This window comes from Jaculus jaculus, chromosome 9 (assembly GCF_020740685.1).
Source record: "Jaculus jaculus isolate mJacJac1 chromosome 9, mJacJac1.mat.Y.cur, whole genome shotgun sequence".
Taxonomy (NCBI): Eukaryota; Metazoa; Chordata; class Mammalia; order Rodentia; family Dipodidae; genus Jaculus; species Jaculus jaculus.
The window spans coordinates 1478369-1505586 of record NC_059110.1 but is presented as its reverse complement, the minus strand read 5'-3'; the positions used below and the strand labels follow the sequence as shown (position 1 = coordinate 1505586).

The window sequence follows — 27218 nt, the reverse complement described above, 5'->3', positions numbered from 1 at the left end:
AGTCCGGTTCGCATTGCTGGTAGAAATCACCCAACCAAGAGTAGCTTCTGGGAAAAAGAGATTTATTTGGCTTACAGGCTCGAGGGGAAGCTCCACGATGGCAGGGGAAAACGATGGCATGAGCAGAGGGTGGACATCACCCCCTGGCCAACAGAAGATGGACCACAGCAACAGGAGGGTGTGCCAAACACTGGGATGGGGAAACTGGCTATAAAGCCCATAAGCCCGCCCCCAATGATACACTCCCTCCAGGAGGCATTAATTCCCAAATATCCATCAGCTGGGAACCTAGCATTCAGAACACCTAGGTTTATGGGGGACACCTGAATCAAACCACCACATTCCGCCCCTGGCCCCCATAAACTGATATCCATGCATGATGTAAAATGTAATGCATTCAGTCTGACTTTAAAAGTCCCCATAGTTTTTATCAATCTCAATGATGTTCATACATCCCCATAGTTCAAGATCTTTTAACTGAGCCATAATACCAAAATATAACCTCAAAAAACCCAGAATGGCACAGAATAAATATTCACACTGCAATAGATGGCATTGGGCATAGCAAAGAAACATTCAACCAATACACGATTTAAAACAACCAGGGCAAACATCAAACTCTGTAGCTTCAAGTCCAGCAACTCTAACCAGTGACAAATCTTCAAGTCCGATAATTCTAACCAGCAACAAGTCTCTGGCATTCCAATTCCGCCCCTCCAGCTAGGCTACTCACAGTCCTGGGAAACTTCACCGGGGCCGGCAGCTCCTCGGCAGCCATCTCATGGTCCCGGCATCTCCACTGGGTCTCCACTGCAAGCCACGGTTCATCCTCATGGCCCCATGGGGTCTCTATGCAGGCAACCAGCAAACCCGCTTCACACTGCCCATGGCCATTTCCAAAACACAAGACCGTGTTGCAAACTCAATGACCCTCTTTCCAGCATTTCTTATACTCCACGATACCAGGTAGGGTGCCAATTTGTTAATCCAGGGGGGAATAAAGCAGACTTTGAAGAACAGGACACTCCTTGAGCACTCAGGCCCCTTCTAAAGAGTCGACATTCTTCTTGTTGCCCCAGCGCAGGTCAGCTAGCCCAGTCTCAAAGGTTGTAATCTCTCAGTTGCAGCTGAACGGGCAACAGTTCACCCAAAGATTTTCCTTTCTGTGCCATATCCCTCTGCACACACCAGTTCATTTCTATGCAAAGCAACCCTGCACAACTTCTCAGGACAAGGGCACAAGAACAAGCTTCTCACACAAACTGCTAGCCCAGTCCAGGCACAGCTCTTTGTCACCCTCATAAGCCAAACCTCACAGTCCATAGTTCTTACTGCCTTCAGGTCTTGGAGCTCAGACCAGAATAGTCCATTAAGCTGTACTTACAGCACTGCAAGGCATCTCTTAGGCCAAGGTTTCAAATCCTCCCACATTCCTCTTGAAAATCAGCTCCAAAAGGCAAAGCCACACAGTCGGGTGTCTAGCAGCAACCCCACTCCCGGTACCACTTTACTGTTGCAGTCCGGTTCGCATTGCTGGTAGAAATCACCCAACCAAGAGTAGCTTCTGGGAAAAAGAGGTTTATTTGGCTTACAGGCTCGAGGGGAAGCTCCATGATGGCAGGGGAAAACAATGGCATGAGCAGAGGGTGGACATCACCCCCTGGCCAACAGAAGATGGACCACAGCAACAGGAGGGTGTGCCAAACACTGGGATGGGGAAACTGGCTATAAAGCCCATAAGCCCGCCCCCAATGATACACTCCCTCCAGGAGGCATTAATTCCCAAATATCCATCAGCTGGGAACCTAGCATTCAGAACACCTAGGTTTATGGGGGACACCTGAATCAAACCACCACAGACAGCATGCAGGTGAAAGGTACTTAGTGAGCCAGATGACCTACTTCTCATAGAATTCTTATTCCTCTAGGATGTAGTGCAATCTTTTGCCTCTGAAATAAGGTTTCATTTTAATGTGTATGCATGTTTGTATGTGCCTATATTTGTGTGTAGGCAGGTGCATGTGAGTGGAGGCCAGAGGACAATTCAGGTATTACTCTTTTGGATCACCATGTACTTTTTTTTTTTTTAAATATGATCACCAGGGCCTGGAGATTTTTAAGTAGGCTACACTGACTGGCTAGTGAACCCAGAGTCCACCTCCCGCAGCACTGGGATTATGAGCATGGCCTGGATTTTCAAGTGGGTTCTGGGGATCAAACTCAAGTCCTCATGTTTGTGAAGCAAGCATGTTACTGACTGAGCTATCTTGCAGCCTCTGAGCCAGATTTTGATACTAGTGGGTGGCAATTGCCTTAAAAAGATACGATGGATTTGCACATGCTTGCTGGCCTGGGCTGGTCCTCATCGTGTTACGTAAAACTTTACTCTGTCCTTTATGTATGAGGCCTTCTGTAAATGAGCCAAGATTTAATATTTTTAATGACTACTAAGCTGAATGGCTTATAAGTCAGTCTGCACAGTGGCTTTCGTTTACTACAGTGAAACTTCTGTCTGCACCTTATATGAAGGCCTTTGCATGGTAGGATCCTCCACTCTAACCAACTGACTAAAGGGATGTGTGTGTGTGTGTGTGTGTGTGTGTGTGTGTGTGTGTGTGTACGTGCACATACATGCCACAGCACATGTGTAAGTCAGAGGACAACCTCGGTTGTTGGTCTTCACCTCCCACTATGTTTGAGATAGGATCTTGTTGTTTGTTGTTGTAAATGCCAGACTAACTGGTCTGCAAGTTTCAGGATTTGACTGGTTCTGTCTCTCATGGCGTCAGACACTGGATTATGGAAGTGTGCACTGCACCACTTGTGTCCATCTTTATGTGGGTTCTGAGTTTCCAAATTCCTTTTGTTAGGCTTGTGCAGCAAGCACTTTTAACGAGTGAGCCATCTCCTGAAATTAATTAATCTGCTAGTTGCTAGTGGTCATCACTGGTGAGGATGGTGAAGTGATGTCATGTTGGCCAGTCTGAAGGTCAGAAGGGTTCTTCAAGGTGCCAACACCCTGTGCATGGAAGAGGTTTACATCAGAGCTGCAGCAGCTATGGCACTTTGCCAGTGAGGGATGACCATGGGGCCTCACAGCAGAAAGCTGCCTCATCACCGACCCTCAAGGAAGACCAGGCTGCCATGGCCCGAGGGATACTTCATGCCAGCCCTGAGCAGCTGGCTGACTCAGTACCCCCATGGCGTTTGCAGTGTTCTGTTCCAGGTCACTTAATCATTTTCATCATTTGGAAATGACTGTCCTTATTAGGAGAGAATGCCAGGGACTTCTTCAGTTAACTCCAGGATACAGTCTTCTTAGTAGGGTGGAGAAACTTATTTGCAGCAGCCATTGGCTAAGTGGATGCACATGGCTGACAGTGTGTTTTCCCCCACATTGCTGTCCTCCACTGGGGAACCCTTTATCTCCCAGGTCAAGCTGGTAGGATCACGCACACCCTTCGTCTGTCCAAGCTGACTCTATTTTCATCACATGTAGAATAGTTGGCAGGTTTTGTAGCTCATGCCAACTGGCAGAAAATGGTGACTCAGTATTTTAGCACATGGAGCAGAGACCAAGATCTGGCCAAATGGTTTCCCATGGAGAAACAGTTCTTGCATTCTGGAAGTTTCTATGACAAGCTGCCCCATCAATAGCCTTAAGAGAAGCCAAACCCAGTGGAGTAGACTCCTAAGTCCAGGCTCAAAGCCGCACTTTGCCCTTTGCAAATCCGTCTGGCTTTCTCTGCCCTCGGCCTCTCTTGATCACACTTTCCTGTGGGCAGTTTAACCGACTTGCTTTGCTCGTGCTGCTCATGTCCTCTTCAGACCTGAGGGCCCTTTGCTATCAATTCATTTGATCTATATTTGGAGACTTTTTCCTTCATTCCCCAGGTGCTCTGTCCTTCCCTTTTTTTCTTGTGGCTCTCACACTGGATTCAGTTTTCAAGGATACCTTCCCTGGCCTCTCTCAGTCAGTACTAACCCATATAGGATGCACCCATGAACCCAGGGACTTGAGATGCTGGATGAAGACAAGCAGTCTTTAGGGTTCAGCCCCATGCTTCATGTGGTCTCTCAAAGGTCAGACCCAGCTCTCCAGCTCCTCACCGCCAGTGCAGAGCCCAGCATACCCATGACTACTCAGTGTTGTGTGGTATTGGTTGATTTCAACTTACTAACCATGTGGTAGCATCAATCTTAAAAAAGAAAGAGTACTCTGAAATATAGAGACGGTCACCCGATCTTTGGAATTCACTACTTCTTTAGACCTCAAAGCTCTTTACACAGAGCAAAAGGAGGATAAGTGGCTAAGCCCTTTTCCTCTCTACTTGCCAGTCAACAGCTATGGTACTTCTCAGCTCCTAATGCAATCATAGGCATAATTACAGGCTTGGACACACATAAGTACCCTTGAGCCACCTCCTATAAATTTTCAAGCAAGTTTAGCACCATTCTAAATTGCTTCAAAATTAATTATGGTATTTTTAAGTAGCAGAAAATGACCCTTACCTTGTCCCAGGCATCGCTTAGCTTGCTTTCCCAAAGGCAATTAGGCAATGAGCTAGAACTTGTGCCAGGCATCATGTGACCCACAGAGGCTGGCATTGACCTTTCCTGCAAAGCGACGCACAACCAGCAGACAGCACTTTCTGCGGCTGGGGCTTCTAGGACGATGAGAAGTGTCAATGTTTCTCCTTTGAAAGTAGTCAAGTTCAGGCTGGAGAGATGGCTTAATGGTTAAGGCACCTTCCTGCAAAGCCTAAGGACCCATGTTTAACTTCCCAGACCCCACATAAGTACACGGGGACACATGTGCGAGGTCATGCATGTGCACAAGGTGATTGCGGTGGCTGGAGGCCCTGCTAATGCACTTCTTTCTGTCTCTCCTAAAAAAATAGTCAAATTGCATGATTTCTGCTCTTAGATCAAATGTGAATTCAGACAGGAGTCCACTACGTTTTAGCTGAGCCAAGAGCAAGGGGCTGTTATGCTTTGGGCACACAGGCTTGGCGTGCTGGCAGTGTGAGTGGCCGCGGCAGCTGTGTGCTCCTGCTCCTCTGTGTCTACGTGGGCTCCCTGTCCCCACCTGCTCCCCATGCACGCTCACAGCGCCTCCTGCTGCATGGGAGGTGCGGAGGCTGCGAGCCACAACCTGCATGTGAGAGGTCTCATTGTTGGATGACTTTGTGCCCAAGTCAGTGTCATAAGCTGAGGGTGCTTTCTTGATGAGTCAGGGGTTAGTGCTAAAAAGTGACAGGTAGAGAGAGACCTAGGTCTCCTTGATTTTGATGTTTTGACCCTGAACTAGATTAATGAATATGAAATTAAACTTGAAGATTAATGCAACTGATGATCCCTTAGAAGACATCTGCATTTAAAAAGCAAAAAAAAATTAAACAAAAACAGACCAGGACAGTTAAACAGGGTTAAGCCAGGAAAGATTTTTAAAAATATTTTATTTTTACTTATTTGAGAGAGAGAGAGAGAGACAAAGAAAGGCAGATAGAGAATGGGCACATCAGGGCCTCCAGCCACTGCAAACAAACTCCTGATGCATGTGCCACCTTGTGCATCTGGGGAATTGAACCTGGGTCCTTTGGTTTGCAGGCAAGTGCCTTAACTAGCAAGCCATCTCTTCAGTCCAAGTCAGTAAAGATTTTATGGATACAAAGTCAGTCAGGAAATTCATCCAAACAGTGCCATCCTGAAGGTTTCAGGGACAGGAACACCAGGCAAAGGGGAGCCAGGCCAGCAGAGTCCACTTGACACTCGAGACCTGTGATGGGGGACATCCTGGATGCTGCCCTACTGGAAGGAGCCCGGGCAGACAGAGGACAAAAATCATTACAGGACATGAACATGTGGCAGAAGGCAATGACAGGTGAGAACTGTAGAGGCTATGGTGTGCTGTTTCGTGTAGTGCTTCATGGGATTTTTATTGGAATAATGTGTTCAGTTGACAGTTCTTTTTGTTTTTAAGAGACTGGGGAGAAATTGGAGAAGGCCTGGAGAGATTATAGGAGTTATTCATGATAAAATAAGAAAAGTCAAGATACAGAAACACAGATTTCCCCACCTTCCTCCCAAACCTGCAAGGGAAGGGTAGTGAATGCCACCTGAGAATTTAGGTCACTTATGGGAAGGCGTGGGGCACATTCTCCAGTTGTCAAAGCTGAAAATTGTGTCAGTGAGCTGTGAGGCTGTTTCTGGCTCCTTGGCTGACTGTGAGGAGGCGCTTTCTTCTACCAATGGGTGCTGAGGCTAACCCCATGAGCACCTAAGTGTGGGCCAACAAGTGTTTGAAGATACTGGGCACTTAGCAAGTATGTCATATTCTTTCAGAAGGGCATTTGTGACTGCTGTGAGCTAGGAGGGGTCTCAGCTTCATCCTACACCCTCCGCTTCCTGGTCACGCCTCAACCATTAGCTTCCTCCACTCAGTCCTACAACTGCTCTGGTGTCTTCCAGGCAGGTACCCAGGCTGGCTCTAAGCCTACTTCTGGCCTCTCATCCACACTGCCGGCCTTGGAAGACATATACCTGTAGGGTGGCTCTGTTCCCAGTACCTCTTGTTTTCTTACTATTACAGCCAATGTGGTCACCAGAGCCTTATGGGAATAGTGTCTAGCCATGACCATTCTCAGCTGTGTTGGACTGCCTGCACCCCCAAAGGAGGCTCAGAGTTCAGACAGCTGTGGTGATTCAGTGTTGCTGACACACAGGCAGATGCTCACCTTGGAGACCCCTCGGGCTGCCAGCAGCGTGGCATCTACTGGTGACAGAAGAGCCGAGCTGGAGCTATGTGCTCAGCTATGACTCTTCATCGGAGAGTGGGTGGCATAGAGGTCCCAGCACACTGCCGCGACACACTTTACTGGACTTCTTACCAGCAGTGGGGCTTCACAGGGAGGCTGGGCACCTGGCATGGCCCAGTGTTGATGGCTTTGACACTGTCATTGCCCTAAATGACCTCTGAAGTGTGGACAGATGCTCGGTGTGGCCCACTTTGTACTGGGCCCTCCTAAGCAGGTGCTCGTGATTAGTAGTAACACATGTGATTTGTGCGCAGGCCACCCAGAGTGCCAGCGCTGTGACATTTAGAGAGAAGAGAATGAACTATGAGTGAGGACGATGCAGTAGGGTGGGGTGGGCACGCGAGGGCACGGCAAGGGGGCTAGCCAAGCATGCCAAGACACCCAGTGGAGCAGGCGGACTGAATGAGGTGGGTGCACTTTCTATAGAACAACGACGTCAGTGGCAGCAGGCCTGACCAGAGCTCTGCATTCTTGGGGCAGCGTCAGGATGTACACGCCCCTTCTGCACAACATAAACACTGCCACATCAGGAGCACTGAGGTAAACGACAGGGGCAAGTGGTTGAATCTGGTCATCACTCTAAAAAAGAGTAAAACTTCCTACCCACAGACTCCTAATTTATTTTCCATTTTCCACTATTTTAATACCATATAGACCTCACTCTCAAGATAACCAGGAACTTGACAAAATAGCTTAGAGCCAAGTGTTGGATCATATGTGAACTGACACCAGGGACATTCAAGCTTAGAGTCCATGTTCAGGGCCAGCCCCATGACCACCAGCATCCCTTTGGCCCCACCAGCAAGCATGCTTTAGAAAATACTGTTTCCTTTGAGCCTGGAGTGCCACTAGCGAATGGGCTTGCTGCTTTGAGTCATGGTTTCAAAGAAAGGAGATGGAATAAAGTCGGGCCTACATTAATCCTCAGAGAAGCATGTGCCAGACAAATTAATAGCATAAGCAATATTTCAGAGACAGTTTCAGCAGCGTATGAGAACACACTGTCCCCTACACCACCAAATATGTTAAATGTGTTGCTAAACAACTATTATCCTATTACAAACATTTCCTGACTCTTTATTAAGGCAGTTTATCTGAAATAATGAAGCACTGGGAAATATTCAAGTATGATATACACTGAAAACGACAAGTCTGCTGCCTATGGCCTCCCTCACTGTTTGTTGCCTGTGTAGGCCTTTCTCAGAGCTAGTTTGAATTTTCTGAGATACTACCAAACCAAGCTAAAATCTCCCTGTGGTTAGCCATTTAGGCATTTTAGTTGAACAAAATGTCCCAGCAGGAGGAGTAGAGAGCCCTATTTCAGATGATAGCAATCAGACTGCCCCTGCAGGAAGGACCTTGAGGTTCTTCCAGACCCTTTATATAATCAGCACCTACATAGTGTCAGGTAGTTTTAGCTTTGTCACGACCAGTTGTTCCTTTCTGGCTGTGTGAGTGAGTATCTTCAGCAGAGCAGGGGACCCCCACCAAGGACCCTCTCTGTCAAAACCAGTTGTTCCTTTCTGGGTGTGTGAGAGAGTGTCTTCAGCAGAGCCGGGGACCCCACCCTGCTCTTTAGGACCTGGAGGCCGAGGCTGCACTTCATCTCTCCACAATTCAAGGCCTTTAGCCAGAAACAATGTTATAAACAACTAGAAAGGTCAAAAGGATGGAGACTAGCTTATGGTAAAATTTCTCTTGATGCCTGAATAGGTTTGGGTTGAATTCTTATGAGCGATTTTCCAGGTCTTGTATGTGATGAGCAGTCTAACTCACCCGCAGCAGCTGGGGACTCAGCTCCTCTTCAAGGAGAAGCCCTAATAGACAGGCAAGACTCCTCCAAGGGCTAGAGGCAGCAAAACCCAGCTGCCAGAGGTAACATTGGCCAGGGCCCTGGAATTACTTCTGGAGTAGGCAGGACTAATGGAAAGGCCCAGTTGATAGCAGAATGTGGGTCTTATTCTTCTCTCAGATTTAATTGGTTAGACCATTTAAATCTAACCAAGACCATAGTGCCCATATGCACAAACCTGTGATGGGTGACTTGGACACACTGGATATCCAAGGATGGCAGGAAACGGCCAAAAACCTAGAGTATAATGATTAACAGAAGGCCTGGGAAAGTTCTAGAATATTTTCTCTGAGCACAAAATTTAATTTTGCTTTCCTGGTTCTCTTCTTGTCAAGCTGAGAGCGGTTCTTTGACAGAGGAGGGTAAGGTGGCTGCCCTTTATGTGTTAAGTATTTTTCAGAAATTCCTGAGATAAATTGTCTAAGGGTGTTGGCCTACAGTCTGCCTTTAGTTTTCACTGCTTGTATTTGGCATACTTATCTCCAAAAGGCAGAGGCTCCTCTCTGTCCTCATTGTGATGCCAATGTCTTGTCATCAAGGTCCCTTAAAGTCAAGAATAGGCTCAAATCTCCATAGGATCTGGCATTGTCTATCATGCCATGACACCTTTGGGGCACCCTTTGACTTGCTGGCTGGAGTGTAGACAAGAGGCATTCACTTAACACTCTTCATTGTTAGATAGAAGCCACTTATTACTGTCCCCAGGGACAACAGTCTTACTCAAATGCACCAGTAGGAATTTTGTCTCTGTAATGTTTCTGAAGAAGAACTCTTCCTGAACCAGAGGTTCAACATAGGCATCTGAAGAACACAGACACCCATGCCTGCCACTGCCTACCACTCTGGTCTGGTCATGCCACACTGGCTGCTGGCATTGCTCTTTAGTGTTGAGGGCACCAACTCTCAGGAAGTCTGACCCCTGACACCACTGCGCTTGGCTCCTGAGAGGCCACTTAGCAGAGTAGGAGGTTGTCCTGTGTCAGGAGAGCCAGCTGGAAGCAGAGATAAGGCTGTGACCCAGGACCCTGTCCACCCGTAAGAGTGACTCTCCTGCTAACACCTCCACACAGGGCAAAGGAGAGAGAGGAGAGGCTGTGCTGTAAAGTGAAGGCTTTGGGCTCTGAACTTGCAGTTTCAGAAGAAGGAATGTCTGGGAAATGCAAGTCAGGCCTCTGAGTTGAGGACAGTGTTTCCAGTACCTCCGAGGACAGGAAGCTGGAAGTGTCCAGGTGTGAGGAGGAGTACCCTGGAAGCTAGCCAGGGAACATGCTGGACACAGTGCTGTGAGTCCTCTGAAGCAGCTAGGTGGAGAAGGTTTCGATTTCCAGAGCTTTTTTGTTCTCCCTTAGTGATCATAGGTAGAATGACCTCTTTAATAGCTGCCTGTCAGTACCACCCTAAACATCTCTGTAGAAATTCTTTAACCAGAAGCCCAGGATGGCATCAGCGATTCACCATCAAGCCAAGGTTACATGTGGCGCTCTAAAGGAACAGGGTCAGCTGGAAGCTTCTAGGACTCAGACCATGCCCTTTTAAGGGATCTGCATTGTCCCGTCTGAGGATGGGGCCTGAGAAGTGGGTACTTAATTTTTCACTTAAAAATAATCACTGAAGCCTCAACACCTACCAAACCAGAGCTCCAGAGGCCCCTATTGAGCCTATCACTGGAACTTTAAGACTTAAAATCACCCAGCATGGCTCAGGCAATTTTGCGGAAAAGAGGGCGGAAAGATTGTTAGAGCCACGATTGGAATATTATGCACAGAGACATTGCCTCTCCCTCATAACTGACTGCTATTCCCCATAATTCATGACCCACAACCCTCATGGGGATGACCTGCGTCCCCAGTGAGGAGGGCCCCTTCTGAAAAGGGGTAGAGAGGAGAGAAAGGATGGTACCAATATGTATTGTTTACATACTAAGTATGTCCATAGCTAATAGAAATAAATTTTTAAAAGTCACTGAAATGTCAGGGAAGATGACTCGGCTGCAGAGCCGAGCAGGCAGAGGTCATGGGCTGTGGCCTATGTGGAATGTGGTGGGAATAGGGTGGAAGGTCGGCTCCTCGGGGCAGCATCACAGTGCAGAGCACCCCGAGGTGAGAGGTTCATCAGGCCCCCAGACTCTCACCTCTGTCACAGGAACAAGTGCCATCTGCAGCCTGCACAGGAGGCCATGGAGTAAGGTCAAAGCCACCATGACGGCAGTGAGGGCTACTGGGGGCCCAGACGGGCTGGAATCGCTTCAGTGCTCATTCACCAGCACTGGCCACAGCGCTGTGAGCATGTGTCACTTGTCTCCCAGAGAAGCTGTGAAACTGAGCGTCTAGGATCTGGGAGACTTGGGGTTCACTGTGGCAGTGTAAGGTGCTGTCTAGTCCTAGAAAGGCTGGAGGGGGCCTTACAGGAGCAAGGAGGCCATTGTTATGAAGCTGTCACCTCACTCCAAAGAACAAACAGACACGAAGATGTACACACAGGTGCACACACACAGACACACACCTAAACATACGTTCAGACACTTACATAGGTGTCCAGAGACACAGATCACCAGAACACATACATAGAAACACATAGAAAGACACACTGTCACACACACATAGATACACTATATCAACACACATACCTGCACCTGCACCCCATCTGGATGAGCCTCAGATGCCCTGGGCAAGGCAGTGTGTGCACCTGACCTCCCCTGCACATGTCCCATGAGGGACACTGTCCTACTCCTCCCAGCAGTTTCTGCTTGGGGTCTGCTTCAGGATTGAGAAGCTGGGGCTCTGGGCTCAGGCCCTGAATAGTGCTACCCTAGAGTGCACTTCGATGTCCCTTGGACTTCCTCCCTGAGCAAGGTGGTACTGGGCACTGTGGGGTGCTGGGCCACCAGTGAGCCCAGAGAGCACCCAGGCCAGGATGGTAAGAACTTGCTGGAGACTAGGCCACCATGTGTTTGGTCTTTTATCTTGGCATTTACTTCCTGCGCTGTTGTTTTCCATGTTCTTCCTTATTTGCATGTTAGAGATAGAGTGTTCCCCAGCCCAGTAGCAAATGCCCAGCCATTGCCTGCATGAGGCTGTGCACACTCCGCCCCTGCGGTCTGGGTCTGAATTTCCTTTGCAACTCATCGACGGCATGTCCACTGCAAAGATAAGCAAGTGACTTTGGGCCCAGAGCCAGCGCAGGTGGTTTTTACCTGGCCACACCACCCATCTGGTATGCTCGCCTTCCAGGTGTAGCTTGAGCTCGAGCTGCCCGCCTTTGCCAGTTTAAACAGTTATGTGCTGGTGCCTTCGCCTTGGAGGCTGGAGGAGCCGTGATTACACTCTGCACAGCTGCCTCTTTCTGACTTCGCAGCTGCTTTCCCAGCCAGCTATCTCTGAGAGAGACTGTCAGGATGAGAGATGCTCCATGAAAGCACAGACCTGGTGATCTGTGACTTTGGGAAGTGGAGGGATGGCTCAGGCTGCCTCCTGCCCCCAACAATGGTGAGCATGGGAAGCAGAGGTAGACATAGGCTCTGAAGTGGCCCTGGCCCCAGCAGCATAGCCTTGTGCTGTGCCGTCCTTCCGTCTGGACCAGGACCCCCATGGAGCTACCCTCACCAGGCTGCTGGGTGAGGAGAAGACAAGGGGCGGATGTCCAGGCATTCTGTCTGTGGGTCCCTACACCTCTCCTGTGGAATGATTACCCAGATGAACAAAGGTTCTTCAGGACTCTCCAGCAATGTGAGGTGATCGGGGAAGTCCGGGGTATAGCTCCTCTTCATGTTTGCTAATGACCAATGAGATGGCTCAGTGGGTAAGGCATTTGCCCCACAAGCATGATGACCTGAGTTTGATCCACATGTAAAAACCCATGTAAACAATGCCAGGCGTGTTGGCAAGGGCAACCCCAGCACCTCAGGGGTGGAAACAGGGAGATCCCCCTGGGGGCTGCCTGGCCAGAATTTTCTCTCTGTTTTTCTCTATGTTGATTTCTTTTTGTTTATTTATTTATTTAAGAGTGACAGACAGAGAGAGAAAGAGGCAGATAGAGATAGATCGAGAATGGGCACGCCAGGGCCTCCAGCCACTGCAAACGAATTCCAGATGCGTACACCCACTTGTGCATCTGGCTAACGTGGGTCCTGGGGAGTTGAGCCTTGAACCGGTGTCCTTAGGCTTCACAGACAAACGCTTAACCACTCAGCCATCTCTCCAGCCCCCCGTGTTGATTTCTTTACCATGCATTTTACTGTGATGTGGTGCATGCCTCAGCATTGTTGTGGAGTGAAGCCAGCAAGCACTTGCCCTCAGCATATAGCACGTTGCACCACGCTGGCCTGGGATGCTGGAGCCCTGTGGTGGACTTCACTGTGGTTTGGAGCAGCAGAGATGGTGGACACTCTGCCCACATGATAGGGCTGCTTTCATCAGGGGCAGTAGCTTTTGCTCCTGGGATGCAGAGGAAGGGGCATCTGGAGAGACTAGCCAGTAGAAAGCATGAAACTGAGTGAGGCTGCTCAGGGTGAATTGATCCGGGCATAAATGAATGTCCTCCACATTTACCCACCAGTCCCTTTGTCACTGCACTTGTAGCTCTTAGTCCATGGTCCTTGTGCTCAGGAGGCCCTCCTGTGGTAGTCAGTCTTCTGCTGTAGGGTGTGGAGCAGGTGTGAGGCACACGTGCCTGGAGTCTGCCAGGCTATGCCTCCTTCCTGCAGAGGAAACAAAGCACCTTGTCTTGATGTGTTATTGAAAGCAGCACACAGTAGTGACCATTTCCCTGTGTGGTGGCTGTCTCCCAGATAAAAATCTAGGAGTGTAGCAAACATTTCCGGCTGTTAACATAACCTGAAAATAAAGTAAACACCGAGGTAGGACAGCGCTTCATGCCAGAATGGGACTGGATCCTGTCCCCTGTGCAGGGCATTTGTTACAGCCTGGGCAAAGATGTCTCATGACAGGTCTGTGGAAAGACTGTAGGAGATAATAAACAGTCTTAGTACTGAGAAACGAGCCTGGGGTGGATTCGGAGAAAGTCTGTTTGGAAATGCAAAACCAGCAGTGTCTAGCCAGTATAAATTATCCTTTTGTTCGCAATGTATTTTTTTCATACAACCCTACTGCTTCCTCTCATTTGCTTGTCTGACAGGGTTTCCAGAGTGTGAGGAAGACAAGTGGAGGTCTCAGAAGGAGGCTGTTTGGGTGCTCTGCTCCTCAGCATACCTAGCCTGGCCTTCCACAACCTTTGGCTCTCTTCTGGGTGCTCCCTACTGGAGTCAGCCCTTTGGTGGGTCTTGTGCTGGCTGACCAGAATTTCACATGTGCCCTCCCATCCCTGAGGGTAAAGGCCAGACGGGGCTTGTGATAAGTCCTGTGTCAGACTCATCCACTCACCTTCATCCTTGAGAAGGTGCTGGCCTTGTCTGTTTACATGTACATGAATGTGTTTATGCATGTTCATGTAGAGACCAGAGGATAGCCTTGAATGCCATCCTCAGAATTGTACTTTTTCCTTTTAAGACAGGGTCTGTCATTGGCCTAGAGTTCACTAGTTAGACTAGAATGACTGGTCAGCCAGCCCCAGGGACCCTCCTGTCTCCACCTCCACGTCCAGGGATTATACACGTGCTACTATGCTCAGCCTCTTCACTTGGGTCCTAGGGATCAAACTGAGGTCTTCATGCTTGTGAGGCCAGCGCTTTGCTGACTGAACTCTCTCTAGCCCATGGAGTATGCATTGTGGGTTGCCCTGTTTGCTGCCAGCTTTGATAGGACTGTTTTCAATGGCTAGCACAGTGTGACCTCACTTTCTGTCTCCTATGGTACTGTCCATACAAGGCTTGATTCCATCCTTCAGGTGATCTTTTATTTTTCCTGAATACAGTCGAGGGGCTGGAGAGATGACTCAGTGGTTAAGGTGCTTGCCTGCAAAGCCTAATGGCCTGGGCTTGATTCCCCAGTCACCACATAAAGACTGATGCATAAAGTGGCACATTCATCTGGAGTTTGCAGTGCCTGGAAGCCCTGATGTGCTGCTTCTCTCCTCTTCTCTCTCTCTCTCGCTCTCTCTCTCTCCCTCTCTGTCTCTCCTCTCTCTGCATGCAGATAAATATTAAAAATAAAAATATTCTAGAAGCTGTCTTTTGTGTGATTGGCCCATTGCTCTTCCAGACAACTTCAGAATTCCACACATCGTCATCAGACAACTGGTCAGGGTTGGTGGTGCTCACGCACTGCTACCTGAACCCCAGCTTCCAAATATTTAATGAAGCAGGCTGGTTGTCACCTGGGAAATTTTAGTCTGCCTGGGATCAAGATATACAGACCATCTGGAGAGTTTCCATACAACGGAACCCCTGCAGTCAAGGGGCCCCTTCCACCTTTAACAGCTTTCACCTTGCCTGCAGGCCCTGGGAAGCCCAGCAGCCAGGAAATAAAACTGATCATTCCCACTTTACTGAGCAGATGCACTGCTGAGTGGGCAGCCCTGTCTGAGCAGATCAGCAGTCAGTGGGCAACTGGGTTTAAGGTGGATTTTCCTCCTTGGTCCACAGGTTGGTACAAGGATGTCCCTTCCCACCCCTGTGGAAGTGCTTCCGTCTGTAGGCAGCTGACTTGATCCTCTATAATTCGAATCCCTTTTCTAACCACTCATTCAGTTGAACAAGCAGATGGTCAGTGTAGGTTCTCATGTGGGCCCACGGTTGTGCTGCGAGATCATCTGGCCTCTGCTGCTGCTCCGACCGGAAGTCCCGTGCCTGTTTCTGAGGATCCATGGCTGCAGTCCCTCTAGGGTGAAACTTGGATAGACCATGGGGAGGCCACTACATCTCATTCACCTACAATCAGGATGCTATATGGAATCCCTTCAGCAGTCCCTCCTTGATAAAATAAATATTTTAAAGTAAAAGAATCCAAACATGTACAACTTGACTGGATTTCCTGAACTCAGCAAGCATCCGTTCCCAGCAGTGACCAATAAAGGCTCAGAGCCTGGCTGTGTGAGGCACCCTTAGTTGGATGATTTTCCAAAAACTATCAGCCATACACCATCACAGAGCTAACTCTCCAGAATGTGATTGTGTCAGACATCAAACATTTTTATATTCTAGGCAAGATTTTTATGAGATAATTATTTTTAAAAGTATAAAACCAAAAGTATAAAACCAGGTATAAAAAATATCACTCTTCCCAAAGCTCCTGAGCTACATGCAGACCTAATGGCTCTGTTGCTGAGCAGATGCCCCTCAGCTCTGACACGCCTAGGGAGTTTTCTGATGCCGCATGCCTCCAGCTCCAAGCCAGGAGGATTGCATTCTGCCTTCCTTCCTCCTCTCTGAAAGTGTGGGTAGAAACCAGATAAGCCCCACCACCACTCCTTGAGGACATCTGGCTAGGGTACCTGATGCCCACCTTGTCTTCGTTGCCTGACCAGTGTTTGTGTTTCTGTGCTCTGACCAGTAAATCCAGGTGGTACACCAGAAACTGCCCTTTGGAACATGTGACATTTGGATAGTCATTGACATTCTAGAAATGTATTCATGTGAAATCTATCGGCAGGGGAAGCCTTCAAAGCTAAATCAAACAGGTCTCCTCCTCACAGGTTCTTGTGTGCCTTTCTTCATTTCTTAATCGGGGGGGGGGGGGATGGCTCCTCAGAACTCTTAAAATACCCCAGCACTGAGCAGCAGGGGAGCCCCAGGTGAAGTCAGGGTAGCAGGACTGTGCACCCACTCCACTCTGGGTTCTGGAGTTCAAAGGAGGCAGACCTTTGACACTTGGCTTCATGCATGTGCAATTTGATTCCTAGAATGGATGGTGGGAAATGAAATGTGACCAGTTTTGTAACTCCAGAACCTTCGAAAGATGATAGCAAAGCTCAGAGCTGGTTCTCGGCTGCTGGCCATGGAGACAGCAGGAAGAAAGGCTCCACTGGCAGCAGAGAGGTGACGCTGGCGCTGGAGGAGGGCACTGTGCAGAGCAGCATGCGCCCGCCACTTCTGCTCTTGTGTATTGACAGTGTAGTTTTCGGCCTTGGCTTTGCCATCTGGTCAGGAGAATTCTGCAGCCGGCGTCAAGCCACTTGATCCACTGCTCCACCATGTGGGCCTCAGGTTACTCGCTAGTAGAAAGAAAATAATGCAAGCTGTGGGACTTGGATAATGATATGTCTGTAAGATTGTTGACCCAGGCTTTGAGCATGTAATATTATATGCCAAGTGGTGGCTATAGTTGAACTTGATATAATGGTGGCCATTTCTATGGTGACATTCTTCTCAGAGATCCAGTAGATTTAAGAAGGTGTGATAGGCCTCAGAGTCTACCACTTGCTCCCTGAATCCCAACCCCTTGCTAGAACCATCCCTCAATGTTTCTGAAGAGAAACACCACTGCATACAAAGGATCTGGGCTTTGCATACCAGACACCCCAGTGCTAGGCTGCATGACAGGGCTGGCAGAAATCGGGGCCAGCAGACATTGGGGCCATGGTTATCATGCTACATTTCTTATGGACGGCCACAGGATTTAAATATGTTGATCATCTCAGGCAGAGACCTTTGGATCCACTGTGCTTTATCTCTGCTTGGATTCCAGGCAGAGCAACTTGGACACCATCAGGTCTCTGACTCCCTTTGGCTCGCCACACCAATGTGTATGCCTTTTAGTCTCTGAATTGTGTTTTTTACAATACTGCACTACTACTATTACTATACAAAAGAAGTGCTACTTTCAGGGACCAGTTTAGACACTTATTCAGTGAAGAATGCAGCACCCACAATCTCTTCTTCAAGGTCTTTGTCCAGCATTCCTGTGGCTCATATACACAGCAAATCCCATTGAGAGAGTATACACATAGACCCCAGAATGAGACTCCAACTCCTCAGGGAAAGCTTCATGACTTCCCTTTACTGCAAGTTTTCTATCTAGTTTCCCCCTTAGGTTCAAAAGGGTTGGCAGAAGTGTCTGGAGGGTTATATTACACTCCCAATGCCATCCTTGTTCCAGATGACAAATAAAATGAACAGCAGCAGGAAGAAGGTCATGCTCCAGACCCATTCCTGACAAGAGCCATTTGTGTCTGGCTGGGGAGGTTTGAGGTGCACTGAGCACACTGCTCTTGCAAACCCTCCCCACCCCCAACAAGGAAGAATGCACGGACTTGAGCATGTATGAGGGAGAAAGAGGGTGTGCTCTATTGGCCTCTGGCTTTCAGGCCGGCTGTGCAGCCTTCCTGCAGCAGCATTGCTATTCAGAAGTCTTTTTTTAGTCACTTTTTAATGCTAGAAACAAGTTACTAATGATTCTGGAGAAATATGTTTCCATATTCAAGGACACAGCAGTTCAGTTCAGATTCAATGTGTCAAACCAAAGGGACACAGCATAGAGGTGACTGTTCTTCAAAGCACTGGAGGTCAGAAGACAAGACACAAGGCCTGTCTTCACATGACTCTGTCATGACATCTCCATAGTGACTCTCGTCAGGTAACTGGTAACTGTAGACCCTGCACCAACCATGGCCTGGCATTCCTGCCAGCCCTGCCTTGCTGGCAGTGATGAGGGCAGCAGTGCCAGGCCTGGAGGCTCCAAAGGCTGTTGCAAGAGTCCCACCAGCTGCTTGAGAACAGAGCAGAAAAATGCCCCCCCCCCCCCCGTGTGTCAGCTCAGAGCCTGAAGCCCAGGAGACAAGCATGACTTCCTGCGTCGCTCTTCTTCCCCTGAGGAGCTGGGCTGGAGACTTCAACACCTCATAGTTTTACATCACAGTGTCTTGAAAAGACTTCCATCTCTCCAGCCCTCAAGTAACATTTTAAAAGCATCAATATGTGAACTGGGTTCTGAAGACCGGGACAGCAGGAGTCTGGGGTCTAAAGGCAAGGTCTAGGGTCACTGCTCTGTTTCCATCACCAGGCCCCTGCTACTGTGACAAGAAATGAGATATCTATGTTAATCAGTGGGAAGTGGTCTACTGGGGTCATTTTCCGTTTACGTCAAGTCATACCAACCTTCTTCTGCACTCCCCACACCTGCCACCTTCTCTGATGACAGAATTTCTATGTCATAGGCCAACTGTCACTTCTTTGGCAGTGCAAAGTCACTTTAAAGACTAATGTGTTATGTCTCTCCTGACAAAGCATATGAGGATCACCATACAAGAGCGGGAGCTTTGATTGATGGTCACCGGGCCACTGACATCTCCACTGGTTCCCAGAGGGCATTCTCTGAGCCCGAGAGACTCCATGATTCCTGTTGGCTCTCGGAGCTCATGAGCATGGGGAAACCCAGGGGAGCATCTGTGGAGTTTGAATATGTCTACCCTGTTCCTCTGGGGTTCCTCCTTCCTCAGACATTCTCCTGGGTCAGGCAACTCTGACACTCTGGAGGTACCCTCAGTCTTGCCTCATCCTGTCCTCTGGTCAGTATCACAGTGGCAGTGTCCTTGTCCTCTCTGGTCATCCAGCAGAGATGGAAGGGTCATTGACCACCCATAGACTCTGAAACTTGCCCTTCTGTTTACTTCAGGGGAGATCTCAGGACATGACTGCAGATTTTTCTATAGATTGTAGCCCACTCTCCCAGCCATGCACTATGGAGACTCATACAGCTTTTATGTCCTCAAGTTCTACCATTCCCGATGAAGGGCTCACATCTGTTTGCTGCTAGTGTTGTCAATAAGCCAGAACAGGCTTCAGTGTATTCCTGCCATAGGCGGCTAATATATACTTGGATCATTGTAACAAAAACTTGGGTGTCTAGAGGAGAGCTTTGAAGCCAGGATGTCTTTAACCATACCAGCAGGCTGGACCCTCCAACACTCCTGACAGGGTAAGGAAAATGCCCCAGATACAAGATACAGAGAGGAGTCCAGGGAAATCCAAGTGAGGGTGAGCAAGGGGAAGGGACACTGTGGGTGTAGCATGCTTTGTGGAAAGTCATGCTGTAGGTAACAGAATTGCTGATTTCCTCCCAGGCCTGAAGAACCCACATGGTCCTCTCTCTGGGATTCGCAGCACTAACTCCTCCAATGTGCTGAGCTGATATTCAGACATGAACATCAGACATGTTCGGTTCCTAAGGAGACAAGCCACAGTGCTGCCTCCTGCTGCTTCTGACCAGAGCTGGGGTTCTCGAAGGGGCGAAGTGATGGTTGGCAGCCTCTGGGCTCACTGTCCTGGGTTAGGCCTCCCTTGCAATGAATCCCAGAAGTGAGAACTCAGCCTCCTGAGTGTCTCAAGAGTCAGATGCCTCATATAAGAAGGGAGCAGCCATGCATACTTGTGATGTGGCCTGGAAGGCCAATAAGCTGATGAATCCACACAGGGCCTGAAAACATGCCAGTCAGCTCATCCATATGAAGACAGCCCCATCGACTATTGTCTGAATACTGAATACTTTATATTGTCTAGAAAATCTGCTATACATAGTGAATTCTGAGAACAGTAAAAAAAATGTACACTTTTCCCCCCCAGGTTGTCCTGGTGCCAAAAAGCATGAGTTTCTGACGAGTGTTCTGGATGCGCTATCCACAGACATGGTCCACGCCCTCTCTGACCCTTCGTCCTCCTCTGGCAGGTATGCAGTGTCTTTCTGTGGCGTGAAGTATTGGCATGCAGCCCTGGAATGAGAAGAGATCTGGAAAGCTAAAGGCATCCTGGCCACTAGCCATGGGAGATTAGGCCGCTGATCCTAAAAGAAGGGAGCCCCACTAGGCCAAAAAGCCACTCAGGGGAAGAGTCCCACACTTCACTTCCAGAGGCTCCTGGGGCCACGTGCAGGGCTGCAGGTCTGAGTGTGTCTGCTTTTAGAGGGTTGATGAGTTGAACTTGCACTGCAGAGTCTACTGCAGTTTAAGTATTCTGAGACCGTGTGACTCAAGGTTCTCCAAGGTTTTTAACTGTGGTGAAATACACAGCACATGAAATGTTCGCTCTTACCCAGGTTTAAGTATAAGACTCATGGGCATTGATAGCCCCTCACCCATCCAACACTTTTCAACCCTAGTGCTGCCTTCCTTGTGCAAACATGGTAGATATGCCACCGCTCTGGTTCTGTACTATGTGGTGGGTACATGTGTCGCCCTGCCTCATAACACAGGGCGATGGTGCTCCTTGGGGAGAACAGCCTTGGACACTCAAGCTTTAGAGACCCCTGCCAGCTGACAGTCATTCATCTGTGGATGAAATTTTCTGAGTGGCATTTTAATGTTTTTATTTTCTAAAAGCATTAAAACTCTTTCCCCCGAGCTCCTGGTTGTTTCTTATATCTGAAACAGTCTAAAGATTTCAATGTCCTTAGCGAAGTACCTTCACCTTGCTATCTTTGGTAAGGAAGACTCAAGGCGAGAAATCAATGATAATGGAGAATGTCACAATTGGATAATACAGTGAAAAAACACCTTAAATTCAATTTCTCTTCTTGGAAAAACTCCTTTCCTGGGAGTAAACTTGAAAGCAGCAAGGGAATCAGTAGCTGGGAAGGGCAGCTGCTCTGAGCATCAGGCCAGCAGTGAGCAATGCCAGTGAGCTGGTCCAGGTGGGTTTCGGTGCCTGCTCTCTGTGTCTGTGCTCCAGAGAGGGCCAAACCCACCCTGACCAGTGGGCAAGGAAGCCCGAGAGGAAAGGGCCATGGGACAAGAGCCAAGGGCATCACTCTGACCACAGGCGCCTGAGGACACATGACCTAGCTCCAAGTTCCAACTTGTCTTAATATGTCCTCTTTTTCAATCTAAGGGAAATTGTTACAACTCAGGACTTTCTGGTATCATCTTCCAATAGCTGGCTTTGTTTGTGTATCCTAGGTACACAGTAGGCAAATGATTGCATTAAAGGATAAAAACTCTTGGGTTCTAGAGTCCCCTAGGGGGAGTCTTGGTAGCTAAGCCCACCTACTAGATGAGCAGAGTCCAGGGCCTGCGACAGTGGCCTTTGATGCAAGTGCTCAGCCAAGTGTAAAACTATTACACACGTTTGTAACTCTGAACGCACTAGAAAGGTTATTTGTCAAACTGCTTTTTCTACATTAGGACTGAACGTGGTTATACCCCACAGCAAGTGGGGGCAGGTGTAGGCACAGGGAAGAGGTGAGGGGCAGGGAAGGGAGGCACAGCTGTGGCCTGGCATCCTCCTGATGAGGTGGTGTCTGTGTCCTACAGGGTCTCCGAGCCTGACCCCAACCACACCCTGGAGGAGAGGGTGGTACATTGGTACTTCAAGCTACTGGATAAAAATGCCAGTGGGGACATTGGTAAGAAGGAAATTAAGCCCTTCAAGAGGTTTCTGAGGAAGAAATCCAAGCCCAAGAAGTGTGTGAAGAAGTTTGTGGAGTACTGCGATGTGAACAATGACAAGTCCATCTCGGTGCAGGAGCTGATGGGCTGCCTGGGCGTCACCCGAGAGGAAGGCAACACAGATGCCAGGAAGACCCACAGTAAGAGCCTCTCCTCCCTCCTCTGTGCCCTCATCATGGTGGGCTTTCTGGGCTTTCCAGGTGGCTTCATGGTCTGCAGGTGCACAGGTGCTAGGCTCTGACCCTCTGTCCTACTGTCCCCTGTCCTTCTGTAGGAATGACAACAGGTGTCAGCAACCCACCACCTAGTCAGGAAAGCCCAGCTCTCAGGAGCATGAGCTGGATGAGCTCCAAAGTGAGCTGCTGATTGTTGAAGTCTCAGCAGACACCTTCCCAAACGTGCTTTAGTTTGCAGCTTTTGTAGCATTGGAACCAGTCAGCCCAGTCCACAGATTGCACAGGAACGTCCAGGCCAGTTCCTGAGTGGTACTGTCATTGTCGGCTGTCCTGGTTGTTTTAGCTGCCTTAGCAGTTGGACACTTCTCTCTGTGGGCATGGCCTCGGTAACAGGATGGTATGGGGACAGAGATATTCTCGGGATAGGTGGAGCCTAAGATTCTGACAGCACACACATGAAAATGACATGTGTGGGCCTCAGGACCTGGCCCAAGGAAGCTCTGCTGGCCACACATGTGCAGGAGAGCCACTGGGTGGGGATGGAGGGGGGAGTCTTGACACCCTCATCTGAGCCATGAGAGGACGTTGTGGAGTTAACAGACCTCTCCCACCACTGATGCTTGAGTTCGTGATTCTGTGACCAGCTTTTGGAACATCTAAGCTTGAGCATGCGTTCCAGAGCGCGAGCGCATTGGGTCCCTATCTCTCTGGGCTATGCACTGGTTGAGGTTTCGTGGAAGACCAGGACAATGTGTCTGTATTCCTAGTACATGCCAGGCGGTCCCTCAACTTTATGCAACTAAGTTAGTGTCCAGGCTATATCTGCCATCATAAAATGTTTTACGCTAGTTTCTCCAAAACAAGTTGATCTCAGTTTAAAAAAAAAAAAAAAAAGTGGAGCTTTATTGTGAAGATGGTTATCTACAGTCTCTGTTGCTAATTTCTCTCCTCTTGTCAGAGTAGAGGCCGGAGCTGGAGCACGAGGCCTTGCTGCCCTGTGCAGAATGCCACGCTCCCTGCCCTGTAGCTGTCTAGGGAGTTGGGCAGAGGAAGGCATTGACATTTTAGAACCGTGTCTATTGAAGACTCTGGCCCATTAGGAGGAGCTAGCCTTGAATGAGACTCCGGAAAGGACATGAATGCAATCCTAGCTGATGAACTTCAGTACATAGAACAGCGCCCGGCTCAGCCCGAGAACAGCCATGCTGCAAGTATTGACCAAGGGCTGCCAGGGGCTCACCTCTGACCCTGTCTCATGGCCCAGGCTTCACTACCCAGCCTTCATCCCACTGGTGGTGAGGTGAGAAGCTTAAGAGCAGGGCACTCAAGCACACATGGTCACCTGGCACTGTGGTCACTCTCCCTTGACTGTGACAGCCAGCATCAAGTGTCAGTGATGCTGGGAGATCATCCACCGTCCTGGGTGGCCCTTGCTGCTGGGTCTTTTCAAACCATACAGATGTGCTTCAGCCCTCTAGGTCTTTGGGCAAAACCAGAAGCACCCTTCTCATCAGGGGCCCATGAGCTGAACCCCACTCCTTCACCTGTCCCATGCTGGGCACCTGTGGAGTAGCTCTGTCTTAAAACTACAGGACCTGCTCTTGATCCCTAGGACCCAGGCCACAAGCCTTTTTCTCATTTTGTCCCTTTTTGTTTTTTAAACTGATGTTGGCTGTTGCCTAGAGTCACAGAAAACAAAACCAAGGGACCTGCTGGCACTTTAGAATTAAAGCCTACAGCAGGGCCAGCCTCAGAAATATGAGGGACCTACAGGAGGGCAGGAGAGCAGGTGAGCCTGATGTGGAGGGGGCATGCTCTGCTGAAGTTAGTGTCAGGGAGTGAGTTGCAACCTTCAGCAGAGTTCAGATAGAATCACTGACCCTAGGCTGCTGTTAACAGGGTAGAGTTGTGAGCTTGAATAAATCTAAGGTATTTTCTATAGTGTTTGCAAAGGTGTTCTCCCAAAGATATTGCCTACTCCTCTACCCAAGACACTTATGGATCTCCCACACCTCTGCCTCAGACATTCTTGGCTCTTCTGCCCCACTCTTGTGAGAATAGCTCAAGATGAAATCATCCAGTCCACTGTGTGAACTGATCATGCATAGAAGCGTTTATCCTGGCATTTGTGTATTTGTTTTGGCATCAGACTTGGTGGACTGAAGTGACACGTAATCTCTGCTCACTCCTGCACAATTAGCAGCAGAGTTAGAGTGCAGCTTCCCTTGCGCACTGGAAGGCTTATGCATGGTAGATGTGCATGGGGTGGAGGGGGGGGCAGAGGATTCCCCAAGGCTTGTGACAATGCTGTAATACTGGTCCAGAGATTGGTTCCTCTATAGAATTGCTCTGTTCCTACGATGATTTTAGGCATTAGTTCATCAACCCAAGACAGTGATGTGTGTGATGGAGTAAGGGATAGGAGAGGTTCTGGGTCAGAGATCTCACAGTGTGTAGGGAGAAAAAAGTCTTGAAACACAGTGTGGTAAAAGAATATATGTGAAGTGCTCTGTGAACCAAGGGGAGGACATGTTTCCTGGCCAGGGAGTTAGAGAGCTGTAAGTAGATAATAAGGGTCTAAGACAGCTCAGGCCACAGGGAGGGGAAGAAAAATGTTGAATTTTCTTCTTAAGGCATTTCAGAAACAGTGGATATGTCTGACTTTTATGGTTTACAAGCAACATAAAAAAAACATATATTTTTTTAAAGTTGGTCTTGCTTTCTACCAGTCCAAATTAGATAAAATTTAGAACAAGTAAAAATTTAGAGGTTTGGTCAAAAGTGAGCTTTGACTTTTTCACTTCATTTTTTACAACCTTTTCACTTCCCTTATGAAGTATTTAAGTTAGTCCTACATGTTCTTCCTTGGATTTAATTTTTATAGCCTTGTAGAGTCTTAAATAGTAAACAATCAGAAAAGCCTATAAATATTTCCCATCGGTGTTTCCTATACTTTTATTATTTATTCAATGTTGCACTTTTTATTCTAAAAATTAGAAATAAAGATTGTAACATGTGACCTTTTATGATTTCTCAAAGAATAGTTTATACATCTGTTTATGTAATCACACTTATGATTTTCTTCTTCATAAAATGGAATACACTTATCAAAGTTAATCCCAATTGATTTTAAGCATTTACAAAAGACTTTGCATTTAAATCATTGCAACCAAGACATCTGGGGAAGCTTGGAATTTATCCTACCTGGGAGATGTACATGAACCTTAGTTCCAAATGCAGGGCCATTGTCAGATCGTCACGTAGGCTTGGAATAGACTTAGTGTATCATTTCATAGGTTGGAGTTGAATCATTGCCCAAGAAGACTGTTTTTCCACTAAAGCTGTAATTTTAGGAAAAAAAAAAAAAACAAGGTGGAAAAGGGCAGCAATTATCCTAATACTTAAAGAATCATTAAGACCTACAAACAAAAACTAGCTGATGTCTAACTTTTGGCAGTTGTCAGGCTACATTGGCATTTTACCATGTCACACTGTGTTTCTGTTGGGAAGGGAGTCTGGAAAGAGTGTAATGTTGGTGTTTAGTCCATATTTTTATTTAGGGAATAGAGATCAACAAATACTTGAGGAATCTGAGTGACAAAGGCTCCTTTCATCCATGGGTTCATTTAGAAGCTGTTTGTCAAGCGGCTCTTGTTCTGGAAATTGCTGAGGTAAATGTAAACACCAGCACCCACCTCTTCAGGCTACATGTTGCACTGGGCCGCAGGTGAAGGAAAAGCTCCTGGTGTCTCAGGCTCATGCTGAGAAAGTGCAAGAGGGGACAGGACCAGTGTTTTGGAGCAGGGAGGGGGCAGCAGGCAGCCCTGCCCTACCTTTGGGCACTAGAAGGAAGTGTCATAGGATCACGTGGATTCAGGTGTGCTTATAGGGGATGGCAGGTGAGAGTGGGCACTGATGAGTGCCAAGAAATTCCAGAAGAGATAAGAAAGAAGGTTCTGGAGGCTGGCTGCCATTCCACAGATGTTCTCCAACTATAATTTCACTTAAAGATTCTTTGTGTGTTGGGGGGGGGGATGAGATAAAAGTTAATTAAAAGTTAATGCTTCATTATTATCATGTTGTATTGGTTTTAAAATAAAAGCAAGTATTTCAAAGAATGTGTGCTAGTGTTATAGCTCAGCTGGGGCTTCCTTCACAGAGTCCAGGATGCTCTGGGGATGTTCTGGAAGAGCATTGTCCATGGTTGTGAACCTGCCTTTGGAATTTGGAGTAAAACAAGACATTCCTGGGGCTGGAGACATGGCTTAGTGGTTAAGACACTTGCCTACAAAGCCAAGGAACCAGGTTCAATTCTCCAGAACCCATATAAGCCAAATGCACAAGGTGGCACATGCATATGGAATTTGTTTGCAGTGGCTGAAGGCCTGGCCTGCCCATTCTCTATTTGCTCCCCCCCACCAAAAATTAATAAAATAAATAAAAAAAAATTAAAGAAAACAAGAAATTCTTCCTAACATGGGACTACAGCAGTTATGCTGTTAGAATATATTTCTTCAGTGACATATAGTTGTCATGTCTGTGTCGTCTGGAGACAAGTCTGACTATTGGTAATGCCATCCTGAAATTATATTGAGCCTGTCATTAAATGAGAAGTATTCATCTGGTAATGCTATCTTTTTGTTTCCTGCTAGCCCCGAAAGGAAGCGCTGACAGCCCTCCTAATAGACAGGTGAGTGTGCCGTATTGAAGACTTGGTAATGTGCTAGTTCTCTTACCCTTGACTACGTATAATGGATGGGCTAATATCTTGGGTGGAGAGGGGAAGCTCAGCAGCAGAGCTAAGAGCCCCGGGGCCTGAAGCCTGCTTGCCAAATTCTATCTGGAATCACCTGATTCTTGAACCCTTTAGCTCAAGATTTTACTTTCATTTCAAAATTATTTGAAAATTTAGTCATTTTGTTATTTTAAGAAGAGTCTGTGAGATGGAAATGTCTGTTTAAGTCCATCTAGATGCTTGTCCTTTAATCCTACCTAAGGGGACAGGGTATGGGAGGGGCCGAAGCTACTGGGTGCACCAGGAATATTCCATTCTCCAAATGAGACAGAACTTCGGCTCTTAAAGGGTTCTGCAGTGCCCTATTG

General features: G+C 48.0%; 1 protein-coding gene across 2 annotated transcripts in view; it reads left to right on the top strand.

Annotated features, from left to right (window-relative positions):
* Smoc2 (SPARC related modular calcium binding 2) overlaps window positions 1–27218 on the top strand; it is a 137122-nt gene that overhangs the window by 106780 nt on the left and 3124 nt on the right. For both annotated transcript variants that reach the window (XM_004651076.2, XM_004651075.2), the window contains exons 10-12: window positions 20123–20225; window positions 21805–22079; window positions 26768–26805. In XM_004651076.2, coding sequence (XP_004651133.2) covers window positions 20123–20225; window positions 21805–22079; window positions 26768–26805 — 416 coding nt within the window. The remainder of the gene's footprint in view (window positions 1–20122; window positions 20226–21804; window positions 22080–26767; window positions 26806–27218) is intronic.